Source organism: Salvelinus namaycush, chromosome 4 (genome assembly GCF_016432855.1).
Source record: "Salvelinus namaycush isolate Seneca chromosome 4, SaNama_1.0, whole genome shotgun sequence".
Taxonomy (NCBI): domain Eukaryota; kingdom Metazoa; phylum Chordata; class Actinopteri; order Salmoniformes; family Salmonidae; genus Salvelinus; species Salvelinus namaycush.
In genome coordinates this window covers 83894068-83908399 of record NC_052310.1, presented here as the reverse complement: position 1 = coordinate 83908399, position 14332 = coordinate 83894068, and the positions used below count along the sequence as shown (strand labels likewise).

General features: G+C 43.4%; 1 protein-coding gene across 1 annotated transcript in view; it reads left to right on the top strand.

Annotated features, from left to right (window-relative positions):
* The window catches only part of LOC120046034 (ABC transporter G family member 20-like), a 45893-nt gene extending 35344 nt beyond the window's left edge, over positions 1–10549 (top strand). The window contains exons 11-15 of the mRNA XM_038990945.1: positions 619–707; positions 1857–1960; positions 3588–3747; positions 6212–6316; positions 10443–10549. Of these exons, the coding sequence (XP_038846873.1) occupies positions 619–707; positions 1857–1960; positions 3588–3747; positions 6212–6316; positions 10443–10549 (565 nt within the window). The remainder of the gene's footprint in view (positions 1–618; positions 708–1856; positions 1961–3587; positions 3748–6211; positions 6317–10442) is intronic.
* The last annotated feature ends 3783 nt before the right edge of the window (positions 10550–14332 follow it).

Here is a 14332-nt window from a genome sequence, read left to right as displayed (position 1 = left end):
AGCTTTACTGAGACAAAGATGATAATCTGTTAAAATACTGTATGTCTTATGGTTTCCCTCCTCGTAGAGATTCAGTCTGAACCTAGTCAGTTTTACTGAGACAAAGATGATAATCTGTTAAGATACTGTATGTCTTATGGTTTCCCTCCTCGTAGAGATTCAGTCTGAACATAGTCAGCTTTACTGAGACAAAGATGATAATCTGTTAAGATACTGTATGTCTTATGGTTTCCCTCCTGGTAGAGATTCAGTCTGAACCTAGTCAGCTTTACTGAGACAAAGATGTAGTTCTCTCTTTATCCTCTCTTTTCCTCCTTTCCTTGTCTCTCCTATTTCCCTATCCCTTCTCTCTCTCCCCCTCCCTTCTCTCTCTCCCCTCCCTTCTCTCTCTCCCCCTCCCTTCTCTCTCTCCCCTCCCTTCTCTCTCTCCCCCTCCCTTCTCTCTCTCCCCTCCCTTCTCTCTCTCCCCCTCCCTTCTCTCTCTCCCCCCTCCCTTCTCTCTCTCCCCTCCCTTCTGCGCGCTCTCCCCCTCCTCCCTCTCACCCTCCTTTCTCTATCCCACCCTCCCTTCTCTCTCTCACCCTCCCTTGTCCCTCATTCTCCCCTCTCTCTACACAGCATCACTTTCTACCTGGCAGTGGGCTTGACGGCTCTGTCCTTCGTGATAGAGAGGAAGGAGGGACTAATGGACAGGTGCTGGGTTGCAGGTAAGAGGTCAAAGTTCATTAAGTGGATAACGATCTGTTCCAAATGGCACCCTATATCCTATTTAGTGCACTACTGTTGACGAGGGCCCAAGTGTCCCCAATGCCACCCTGTTCTCTATATAGCGCACCGGTCAAAAGTAGTGCACTATATAACCCAGGGATATTCAACTCTTACCCTACTGGTTTTCTGTTCTACCTGATCATTAATATCAGCCACCTGGTGTCCCAGGTCTAAAAATGTCCCTCATCAGAGGGGAACAATGACAAAACACAGTGGAACTGGCTTGGATATAGGGAATATGGTTCCATTTGTAATGCATTGTTTGGGGTCATTATCTATGTAGTGACCAGTACAGACCACTAGGGGGAGGTGGATTATCCTGACCAATAATCAGAAGATCTGGTTAAATCACCATGGGCCAGTTTGTCAGAACATTAAATGATCTTCTCCCCACCTTACTCTTCCTTTTCTCCTGTCCCACTATTCTCTCCCTCTCTCTCTCCCTTTCTCCTCTCTCCTCTATTTCACTCTCCCTCTCGCTCTCCCTCTCTCTCTCTCTCCCTTTCTCCTCTCTCCTCTATTTCACTCTCTCTCTCCCTCTCTCTCTCTCTCCCTTTCTCCTCTCTCTCTCCTTCGTTCTCTCTCTCTGTCTCCTCTCTCTCTCTCCCTTTCTCCTCTCTCCTCTATTTCACTCTCCCTCTCTCCCTCTCTCTCTCTCCCTCCCTTTCTCCTCCTCTATTTCACTCTCTCCTTCGTTCTCTCTCTCTGTCTCCTCTCTCTCTCCCTTTCTCCTCTCCTCTATTTCACTCTCTCTCTCCCTCTCTCTCTCTCTCTCTCTCTCTCTCCCTTTCTCCTCTCTCTCTCTCTCTCTCCCTTTCTCCTCTCTCCTCTATTTCACTCTCTCCTTCGTTCTCTCTCTCCCTCCCTTTCTCCTCTCCTCTATTTCACTCTCCTTCGTTCTCTCTCTCTCCCTCCCTCCCTTTCTCCTCTCCTCTATTTCACTCTCCTTCGTTCTCTCTCTCTCCCTCCCTCCCTTTCTCCTCTCCTCTATTTCACTCTCTCTCCCTTTCTCCTCTCTCTCCCTCCCTCCCTTTCTCCTCTCCTCTATTTCACTCTCTCCTTCATTCTCTCTCTCTCTCTCTCTCCAGGTGTTAGTTCGTTGGAGACTGTGCTGGCCCATCTCATCTCCCAGCTGTTTGTCATCAGCATCCAGGTCATTCTACTACTGCTCTTAATGCTGCTCGTCTTCAAGGTAACACACACACACACGTAGACACACACCCATACACACACACACACACACACACACACACACACACACACACACACACACACACACACACACACACACACACACACACACACACACACACACACACACACACATACACAGCAGCCTCCATCCGTCTTCATCAGCAAGGCTTATCATGACTCCTGAATGATTGAACATCCCTGTCTCATGTTCACATCCCTATTCCACTGGTGTTGTACACACACTGAGCACCACGGTGTGACTGTGGAGAAGTACAGTGGGGCAAAAAAGTATTTAGTCAGCCACCAATTGTGCAAGTTCTCCCACTTAAAGGCCTGTAATTTTCATCATAGGTACGTACACTTCAACTATGACAGACAAAATGAGGAAAAAAAATCCAGAAAATCATTGTAGGATTTTTAATGAATTTACTTGCAAATTATGGTGGAAAATAAGTATTTGGTCAATAACAAAAGTTTATCTCAATACTTTGTTATATACCCTTTGTTGGCAATGATAGAGGTCAAACGTTTTCTGTAAGTCTTCACAAGGTTTTCACACACTGTCGCTGGTATTTTGGCCCATTCCTCCATGCAGATCTCCTCTAGAGCAGTGATGTTTGGAGTGTTAGGGAATATGGGTGATAGTCAGGCAGAGATGTTGACTTGTAATGCAGAGTTGACTTCAAAAGCTCCTCTGTGACTGCAGAATCCGAGTTCTGGCTTGACTACTACAATACTACACGGTATGGTACACTGCACTACCTTATGTAGTGGTGCCACACCTCCATCTAGTGGTCACTTGGTGACATTACTGCACTGATACTGTAAATTGAGAAATAATTCAGAAAAGGGGGAAGCAGGTCAAGTTTAATTAGTAAAATGTTAAAGGGACGTTCTGCGTTTTCCACATGTGTTTTATTTATAAATGAATGATAAACACCCATGTCTTTTTGAAGAATATAAATCCTCTTAAGGATCAATGTCACGCTTCTCCTTTATAGCATGATACTTTATTTATTTTATATAACGTTGCAATCATTTATAGCTTTTAAATAGGCACATTCTTTTCTCCTCTACCCTGGAATTGTTTATATTTTTTTTACCATAAACCTCAATATAATCTGGCAGTGTAATTACATTTAAAAAGGTTTCTTCAAAAGTGTGTTAGAAAAATGAAAGATTTGAACCCAGGTCTGGATCGGTCAACAGAAGAATAGAAACTTCAGACTCCATTGATTGTCAATAGGCACGTGGATGGAACTGTTGTTGGGTGACTTTTAGCATTAATTGTTTGGTGTGAGACACTTTATTTAACCTTTATTTAACTGGGCAAGTCAGTTAAGAACAAATTCTTATTTTCAATGACGGCCTAGGAACAGTGGGTTAACTGCCTTGTTCAGGGGCAGAATGACAGATTTGTACCTTGTCAGCTCAGGGGATTTGAACTTGCAACCTTTCGGTTACTAGTCCAACGCTCTAACCACTAGGCTACCCTGCTGTCACTTAGTCCAAAGAGGTGTCTGGAGAATATATTTCTATTCTTACCAGTACCTGAGTCCATCATATCATATCTCTCTCCCTCCCTCCCTCCCCCCTCCTCCGCCTCTCTCCCTCCCTCCCTCCAGATCCCTAATGAGGGGAGCCTGGTGTTGGTTATAGCTCTGATCGTGCTGCAGGGTGTGACTGGCATCTCCTTTGGTCTGGTCATCTCATCCGCCATCGATGACGAACAGAATGCCAACCAGGCTGCCCTGGGTGTCTTCTACCCCAACCTCATCGTCAGTGGTACGTCACATACACACACACTGTCTTCTACCCCAACCTCATCGTCAGTGGTACGTCACATACACACACACTGTCTTCTACCCCAACCTCATCGTCAGTGGTACGTCACACACTGTCTTCTACCCCAACCTCATCGTCAGTGGTACGTCACATACACACACACTGTCTTCTACCCCAACCTCATCGTCAGTGGTACGTCACACACTGTCTTCTACCCCAACCTCATCGTCAGTGGTACGTCACACACTGTCTTCTACCCCAACCTCATCGTCAGTGGTACGTCACACACTGTCTTCTACCCCAACCTCATCGTCAGTGGTACGTCACACACTGTCTTCTACCCCAACCTCATCGTCAGTGGTACGTCACATACACTGTCTTCTACCCCAACCTCATCGTCAGTGGTACGTCACACACTGTCTTCTACCCCAACCTCATCGTCAGTGGTACGTCACACACTGTCTTCTACCCCAACCTCATCGTCAGTGGTACGTCACACACTGTCTTCTACCCCAACCTCATCGTCAGTGGTACGTCACATACACACACACTGTCTTCTACCCCAACCTCATCGTCAGTGGTACGTCACACACTGTCTTCTACCCCAACCTCATCGTCAGTGGTACGTCACATACACACACACTGTCTTCTACCCCAACCTCATCGTCAGTGGTACGTCACACACTATCTTCTACCCCAACCTCATCGTCAGTGGTACGTCACACACTGTCTTCTACCCCAACCTCATCGTCAGTGGTACGTCACATACACACACACTGTCTTCTACCCCAACCTCATCGTCAGTGGTACGTCACACACTGTCTTCTACCCCAACCTCATCGTCAGTGGTACGTCACATACACACACACTGTCTTCTACCCCAACCTCATCGTCAGTGGTACGTCACATACACACACACTGTCTTCTACCCCAACCTCATCGTCAGTGGTACGTCACACACTATCTTCTACCCCAACCTCATCGTCAGTGGTACGTCACACACTGTCTTCTACCCCAACCTCATCGTCAGTGGTACGTCACACACGCTAGCACACTGTCTTCTACCCCAACCTCATCGTCAGTGGTACGTCACACACTGTCTTCTACCCCAACCTCATCGTCAGTGGTACGTCACACACGCTAGCACACACACACACACGCTAGCACGCACACACACCAAACCTGGGTTCAAATACATGTGTATTTGTTATTTATATACTTATTTTCTGTGTATTTAATCATGTTGCCTGAATCAATTTCTGTTGAAAGTATTTGAAAGTATTTTCAAATGATTTCCTATAAATAGTCTACTATTTGCAAGTATTTTCAAAAACTATTTTCAAATGCCTCGGTTAAATGCATGGGAGTGTTTGACTATTTTCAGCTAATTGTCTTATCAAATAGAAAATATCTAAATTATTTTAAATGTCTTTGAAAGTAATTCACATACCCTAAATAGTATTTGAACCCAGGTCTTACACACACACACACACACACACACACACACACACACACACACACACACACACACACACACACACACACACACACACACACACACACACACACACACACACACACACACACACACACACACACACACACACACAAACCTCAGTAGTATTTTATGGGGGGGTCACTTTGTAAATCTACAATATTAGCTCTTACATGTTCTCACAATGAAGTTGAATAAAATGTTATTCAGTTAAATTCCAGTTCAGTTCTTACAACTCTTTCTCTGACACTCTGTCTTTCTCTAAGTCTCTCTTTCTCTGACAGACTCTCTCTTTCTCTAAGTCTCTCTCTCTAAGTCTCTCTCTCTTTCTCTAAGTCTCTCTCTTTCTCTGACAGACTCTCTCTCTTTCTCTGACAGACTCTCTCTCTTTCTCTAAGTCTCTCTCTCTTTCTCTAAGTCTCTCTCTCTTTCTCTAAGTCTCTCTCTTTCTCTAAGTCTCTCTCTTTCTCTAAGTCTCTCTCTTTCTCTGACAGACTCTCTCTCTTTCTCTAAGTCTCTCTCTCTTTCTCTAAGTCTCTCTCTCTTTCTCTAAGTCTCTCTCTTTCTCTAAGTCTCTCTTTCTCTGACACTCTCTCTTTTTCTAAGTCTCTCTCTTTCTCTAAGTCTCTCTCTTTCTCTGACAGACTCTCTCTCTTTCTCTAAGTCTCTCTCTTTCTCCAAGTCTCTCTCTTTCTCTAAGTCTCTCTCTCTTTCTCTGTCTCTCTCTTTCTCTGACACTCTCTTTCTCTAAGTCTCTCTCTCTTTCTCTAAGTCTCTCTCTTTCTCTAAGTCTCTCTCTTTCTCTGACAGACTCTCTCTCTTTCTCTGACAGACTCTCTCTCTTTCTCTAAGTCTCTCTCTTTCTCTAAGTCTCTCTCTTTCTCTAAGTCTCTCTCTTTCTCTGACACTCTCTTTCTCTAAGTCTCTCTCTGTTTCTCTAAGTCTCTCTCTTTCCTCCTCTCTCTACAGGTATAATCTGGCCTGTGGAGTGCATCCCCTATCCACTACGTTACATCAGTCTGGCCCTGCCCCAGACCTACGCTTCTGAAGCCCTGCGATGCATCATGTACAGAGGTAACACACACACACGTTATCCAATAGCAATTAGCTACACAACACAGTACATTGAAGCTTATATCCAGTCTGCACCGAGTTGTGGCACCAGCCCTAAACACACACACACACACACACACACACACACACACACACACACACACACACACACACACACACACACACACACACACACACACACACACACACACACGTGTTACCTGAGACTTTAGACACCTGATTCGTCCGGAATCAGCAGGGAAGTGTTCTAAATGATTCACAATGCCAGTAGTCACACAGTGTTCTAAATGATTCACAATGCCAGTAGTCACACAGTGTTCTAAATGATTCACAATGCCAGTAGTCACACAGTGTTCTAAATGATTCACAATGTCAGTAGTCACACAGTGTTCTAAATGATTCACAATGCCAGTAGTCACACGGTGTTCTAAATGATTCACAATGCCAATAGTCACAGTGTTCTAAATGATTCACAATGGCAATAGTCACACAGTGTTCTAAATGATTCACAGTGCCAGTAGTCACACAGTGTTCTAAATGACTCACAGTGCCAGTAGTCACACAGTGTTCTAAATGATTCACAATGCCAGTAGTTGCAAAGTGTTCTAAATGATTCACAATGCCAGTAGTCAAACAGTGTTCTAAATTATTCACAATGAAAGTAGTCACACAGTGTTCTAAATTATTCACAATGCCAGTAGTCACACAGTTTTCTAAATGATTCACAATGCCAGTAGTCACACGGTGTTCTACACCTGCATTGCTTGCTGTTTGGGGTTTTAGGCTGGGTTTCTGTACAGCACTTTGAGATATCAGCTGATGTAAGAAGGGCTATATAAATACATTTGATTTGATTTGTTCTAAATGATTCACAATGCCAGTAGTCATCAAGTGTTCTAAATGATTCACAATGCCAGTAGTCAGCAAGTGTTCTAAATGATCCACAATGCCAGTAGTCACACAGTGTTCTAAATGATTCACAATGCCAGTAGTCACACGGTGTTCTAAATGATTCACAATGCCAGTAGTCACACGGTGTTCTAAATGATTCACAATGCCAGTAGTCACACGGTGTTCTAAATGATTCACAGTGCCAGTAGTCACACAGTGTTCTAAATGATTCACAATGCCAGTAGTCACACAGTGTTCTAAAGGATTCACAATGCCAGTAGTCACACAGTGTTCTAAATGATTCACAATGCCAGTAGTCACACAGTGTTCTAAATTATTCACAACGCCAGTAGTCACACGGTGTTCTAAATGATTCACAGTGCCAGTAGTCACACAGTGTTCTAAATGATTCACAATGCCAGTAGTTGCAAAGTGTTCTAAATGATTCACAATGCCAGTAGTCAAACAGTGTTCTAAATTATTCACAATGAAAGTAGTCACACAGTGTTCTAAATTATTCACAATGCCAGTAGTCACACAGTTTTCTAAATGATTCACAATGCCAGTAGTCACACGGTGTTCTACACCTGCATTGCTTGCTGTTTGGGGTTTTAGGCTGGGTTTCTGTACAGCACTTTGAGATATCAGCTGATGTAAGAAGGGCTATATAAATACATTTGATTTGATTTGTTCTAAATGATTCACAATGCCAGTAGTCATCAAGTGTTCTAAATGATTCACAATGCCAGTAGTCAGCAAGTGTTCTAAATGATTCACAATGCCAGTAGTCACACAGTGTTCTAAATGATTCACAATGCCAGTAGTCACACAGTGTTCTAAATGATTCACAATGTCAGTAGTCACACAGTGTTCTAAATGATTCACAATGCCAGTAGTCACACGGTGTTCTAAATGATTCACAATGCCAATAGTCACAGTGTTCTAAATGATTCACAATGGCAATAGTCACACAGTGTTCTAAATGATTCACAGTGCCAGTAGTCACACAGTGTTCTAAATGACTCACAGTGCCAGTAGTCACACAGTGTTCTAAATGATTCACAATGCCAGTAGTTGCAAAGTGTTCTAAATTATTCACAATGCCAGTAGTCAAACAGTGTTCTAAATTATTCACAATGAAAGTAGTCACACAGTGTTCTAAATTATTCACAATGCCAGTAGTCACACAGTTTTCTAAATGATTCACAATGCCAGTAGTCACACGGTGTTCTACACCTGCATTGCTTGCTGTTTGGGGTTTTAGGCTGGGTTTCTGTACAGCACTTTGAGATATCAGCTGATGTAAGAAGGGCTATATAAATACATTTGATTTGATTTGTTCTAAATGATTCACAATGCCAGTAGTCATCAAGTGTTCTAAATGATTCACAATGCCAGTAGTCAGCAAGTGTTCTAAATGATCCACAATGCCAGTAGTCACACAGTGTTCTAAATGATTCACAATGCCAGTAGTCACACGGTGTTCTAAATGATTCACAATGCCAGTAGTCACACAGTGTTCTAAATGATTCACAATGCCAGTAGTCACACGGTGTTCTAAATGATTCACAGTGCCAGTAGTCACACAGTGTTCTAAATGATTCACAATGCCAGTAGTCACACAGTGTTCTAAAGGATTCACAATGCCAGTAGTCACACAGTGTTCTAAATGATTCACAATGCCAGTAGTCACACAGTGTTCTAAATTATTCACAACGCCAGTAGTCACACGGTGTTCTAAATGATTCACAGTGCCAGTAGTCACACAGTGTTCTAAATGATTCACAATGCCAGTAGTTGCAAAGTGTTCTAAATGATTCACAATGCCAGTAGTCAAACAGTGTTCTAAATTATTCACAATGAAAGTAGTCACACAGTGTTCTAAATTATTCACAATGCCAGTAGTCACACAGTTTTCTAAATGATTCACAATGCCAGTAGTCACACGGTGTTCTACACCTGCATTGCTTGCTGTTTGGGGTTTTAGGCTGGGTTTCTGTACAGCACTTTGAGATATCAGCTGATGTAAGAAGGGCTATATAAATACATTTGATTTGATTTGTTCTAAATGATTCACAATGCCAGTAGTCATCAAGTGTTCTAAATGATTCACAATGCCAGTAGTCAGCAAGTGTTCTAAATGATTCACAATGCCAGTAGTCACACAGTGTTCTAAATGATTCACAATGCCAGTAGTCACACGGTGTTCTAAATGATTCACAATGCCAGTAGTCACACAGTGTTCTAAATGATTCACAATGCCAGTAGTCACACGGTGTTCTAAATTATTCACAGTGCCAGTAGTCACACAGTGTTCTAAATGATTCACAATGCCAGTAGTCACACAGTGTTCTAAAGGATTCACAATGCCAGTAGTCACACAGTGTTCTAAATGATTCACAATGCCAGTAGTCACACAGTGTTCTAAATTATTCACAACGCCAGTAGTCACACGGTGTTCTAAATGATTCACAATGTCAGTAGTCACACAGTGTTCTAAATGATTCACAATGCCAGTAGTCACACGGTGTTCTAAATTATTCACAATGCCAGTAGTCACATAGTGTTCTAAATGATTCACAATGCCAGTAGTCACACAGTGTTCTAAATGATTCACAATGCCAGTAGTCACACAGTGTTCTAAAGGATTCACAATGCCAGTAGTCACACAGTGTTCTAAATGATTCACAATGCCAGTAGTCACACAGTGTTCTAAATTATTCACAACGCCAGTAGTCACACGGTGTTCTAAATGATTCACAATGTCAGTAGTCACACAGTGTTCTAAATGATTCACAATGCCAGTAGTCACACGGTGTTCTAAATTATTCACAATGCCAGTAGTCACATAGTGTTCTAAATGATTCACAATGCCAGTAGTCACACGGTGTTCTAAATGATTCACAATGCCAGTAGTCACACGGTGTTCTAAATGATTCACAATGCCAGTAGTCAGACAGACATACGTGACTTAGTCATAGGCTTCTAGTGGAGGACAGATATCCTGCTCTGTCTGTCTGTCTGTCTGTCTGTCTGTCTGTCTGTCTGTCTGTCTGTCTGTCTGTCTGTCTGTCTGTCTGTCTGTCTGTCTGTCTCTGTCTGTCTCTGTCTGTCTCTGTCTGTCTGTCTGTCTGTCTGTCTGTCTGTCTGATGTTCACGTCACAGTAGGGCCTGAGCTTCCATGTCAAACTGACACAACACACACACACATCATGTGATGACGTCTCTCCCTCAGGCTGGGGTCTCTCCAGGATGATGGTGTGGCGAGGCTTCGCTGTCACCCTGGGCTGGAACACTTTCTTCCTCGTCTTGGCCACCGTCATCCTCAAGCTGAGGACCTGAGACGTCTACCCAGGGGGGGGGGCTTCCTAGTCTCAGGATGTCTGTGTCGGGGGACACTGTGCTTTAAGGGAGAAAGTGCTGGTATTCCAGAGTTCCTCTTGCAGACAGACCCACACCCACACCGACACGCACAATCACACACCCTCCTCCCCCCTCCTGCTTGTCAACTCAAAGTAGCTAACCCTGAGAACCAGAGTCTATGGGTGAAGGACTACTAGGTGGGGTGAATCATTCCAAATCTTGCAGGTAGAAATCTACTCCATAGAAAGGATAGCGTTCGCTATTCCATTAGAGAGTTGTGGCTGCTCTTTTATGTTGTCGTCTTTCAAGCTGCAATGCTTTGAATGTTTCAGCCGCCTGAATCTGCCCTGCAGCAATGTTTCTCAACCCAGTTGTTTTACATACAGCCCAGCTAGCACATTTGGTTCCTTTGAAGTTGAAGGAACGTAATGTTTTTGGTTTCGGGAAGGAAGCCATAGTTTCCTGACTGGTAAAACTGAAAGTTCTTCAAACATTCTGAGAAGAGAAGTTCCAAGAACAAGCAAAAATTGTCACGTCTAACTTCTCTGAACTATTTCAGAACATTCCCAATGTCAAACCAGTTGGAGAACATTACCAAAATTGAAATGAAATGTAGCTATATTTGAACTTATATGAAACGTTGAAATACATAACGTAATGAAATACCAAAATACGTTGTTTTTTTTGTCATTAAATGTGCTGAGAATGTTCCAGAGGCAAGCAATTATCCTGCATCATTCCCAGGAAGTTGTGGGAAGATTGTATGCTAAATAACCATAGAACAACCACTCTCTCACCAAGTTCTAAGTAACATATGGTTCTCAGAACGTTATGTGCTTGCTGGGAGTATTGTCTGATTCACACTGCAGGGCCGGGCCAAGCTGTACTGGGCTGGCGTGGTTACGCGTCTACCTTAGTTGCTGAAAGCATGTTGGAAAGGATAACGTGAAGATAAAATATCAGAGCCAGTACGGTTCAGGTCGTTGCTATAGTGTGAATCAGACATCAGTCAAACGGAGAACTGAGGTTGAGAAACACTGCAGAGTAGAAGTGCTGATCTGGGGTCAGGTTCTCCCTGTCCATAATAATAATGTATTATGATGCAAACGGCTGGTGGACCCGGAGAACTGAGGTTGAGAAACACTGCAGAGTAGAAGTGCTGATCTGGGGTCAGGTCCTCCCTGTCCATAATAATAATGTATTATGATGCAAACGGCTAAACTGATCCTAGATCAACACCCTTACTCTGAGACGCTTGATAAATAGGGTCCCTGATCACCGTCATGTGTTATCTGGTCCGGAACACACCGTACACAGTACAGGTTATTATAGGCCTGAGGCATGTTTTACTTGGACCATCTGTTCTGAACATAACAATGCATTGATTGGAGGTTTATATTTAGAATTGCTGTTGACGTTTTATGAATAACCTCTTCTACAGTATATGTTGACTGTATTTACACAAATGATAGAGAGATATATTATACTATATATTTCATATTTTTTGAGGGAACTGTGTGTAAAAAAAGAAATACAATTTGAATGTTTTTGTATTGTGGTGTTACTGGATAGAGCTCTTCCTCGCTACTGATGCCTGGGTAAAGAATGGCCACGACAACAAGGACTGCCGTTTGACGGACGTTTTACTGAAGGATGTTCTCTGATGATGGGAATTCACGTTCTGGTGTCGACACCGGCTCTGTCCAGGCGCTCGGCCCGGCTCTGTCCAGGCGCTCGGCCCGGCTCTGTCCAGGCGCTCGGCCCGGCTCTGTCCAGGCGCTCGGCCCGGCTCTGTCCAGGCGCTCGGCCCGGCTCTGTCCAGGCGCTCGGCCCGGCTCTGTCCAGGCGCTCGGCCACAGAACGATGTCCACGTCCGTGCGATTAGCATGCGAGCAAACCTCCCAACTAACTGTGGGAAAACCAGACAACTGGCTAACCTCATCATGGCATGCCCACTAACCAATGAGCGACTATCAGAAGGTGGACAGTAGAACCCACGGGGAGAACAAGGAGCTATGTCATCTGCACTACAGTATGGATAGACGTGTATTTTGATGAACTGAAATGCTAAACTCAATGTTTGTCCTCTGCTATTTCCAGGGGCCTCTGGGTCTGAATTCATAAAGCACAGTGGAAGTGCTGATCTAGGATCAGTTTTGCCATTTAGATCATAATGAATAAGATTACATGGACAGGAGGGGACCTGATCCTAGACCAGCCCACCAACTCTGAGGTTATTTGTGGATATGAGCTCTGGTCTCTGGTCTGTATTTTGTTCTGTTTTGCTTCCTGTTGCCTGTTTTGACAGGAAGTGGTGACCCTGTCTCTATTGGTTACCAGGTGATCTAACCTCGCAGTATTGGCTTGCTGCTGAAGTAGCCTTGGCTTCTGGTTATTGGTGGAATTCTGTATTGCTGGAGTCTGTTTTGTGCCTGTGCTTGCAGCATACCCCTTATAAAAAAGGGCAGTTTGATTGATTGTCCTGATGGTGATTGCATGGGGCTTGTCCCGTCGTGGTTGACTGTTCTGTCAGTGATCGTGTTGATTTGTTTGTTTATTGGGATCCCCGTTATCTTTTGCAGAAGCAGCAGCTACTCTTCCTGGGGTCCACAAAAAACACAAAACATGACAAGTAACAAAACACTGATAGACAAGGACAGTCACACACATTTAAAATACAATAATATACAACAACGTGTGTGTGTGTGTGTGTGTGTGTGTGTGTGTGTTACCTGAGAAGGTCATCAGCTTTTAATTACTTTTGTCTTCCCATCACCCCCCTGCTGCTGGACAGAGTGGTGGCTGCTGGGTAAAACCCTTGGACATGTACAATAGCAAAGAGTATCCAGTCAGTTCTGTTTTAATACCATCTCTCCAGCATGTCCATTCATTGTGTTTTATTACTGCTGGTACTATAATGTATTATTCCATATGTGAAATCAGTGTCCAACAACAGATATTGAAGTCTCTTAACTTCCCTGGACGGGATCAATCAATTTCTCTGATCCAATGGGAGTTCTCTATATATTTCAGAGTTTCTATTGGGTTTTGGGGATGATTGACAGCTGCCCATGGTATTCTGGGGGTTCTGAGATTTCATATCTTGTATTTCTAGTGTCCATCCTTCAAGTCGTGCCATTGACCACTATTACTGACTGAGAAATATGTTTACACGCATTGAACCGACAAAGTGCTGATGACTTGAACCGACAAAGGCTGAAAATAGCTCACGGCAGAAGGAGCTAGTTCACGTCACTCTGTTGTTTATAAATATTATTATAGAGAAGTTACCATGTTAAGTTATGAAGTTAAAGCATCTACACCAGCATGTGTGTTACTGTATGAATCAGAATTGATTGATGTTTTCTGCAGAATTGTGAATTTTAGACCGTAAGGCAACTTATCAAGGTGACTGCAGAAGTTACATTTACTGTGCTTCCCAAATGGCACCATATTCCCTACATAGTGCACTATTTTTTGACCAAACCCCTATGGGCCCTGGTCAAAAGTAGTGCACTGTATAGGGAATAGGGTGTCATTTGTGGTGCGTTCTTAAACGTTCTTGTTTAACGTGGCATATTTTAGAAAAGTCAAGTTTGTATTATAGAGAAAGAGTGTTCTACAAATCAAGTTTCAATTGAGGAAAGTGACATAAATATTTATATGTACCGTATTGGGGTCAAGAGGTCAAGGACCATCACGGCTGAACCTTTGAGTTTATTAAGTGTTAATTAACGTGGAACTCCATATTTATTGTGTTTC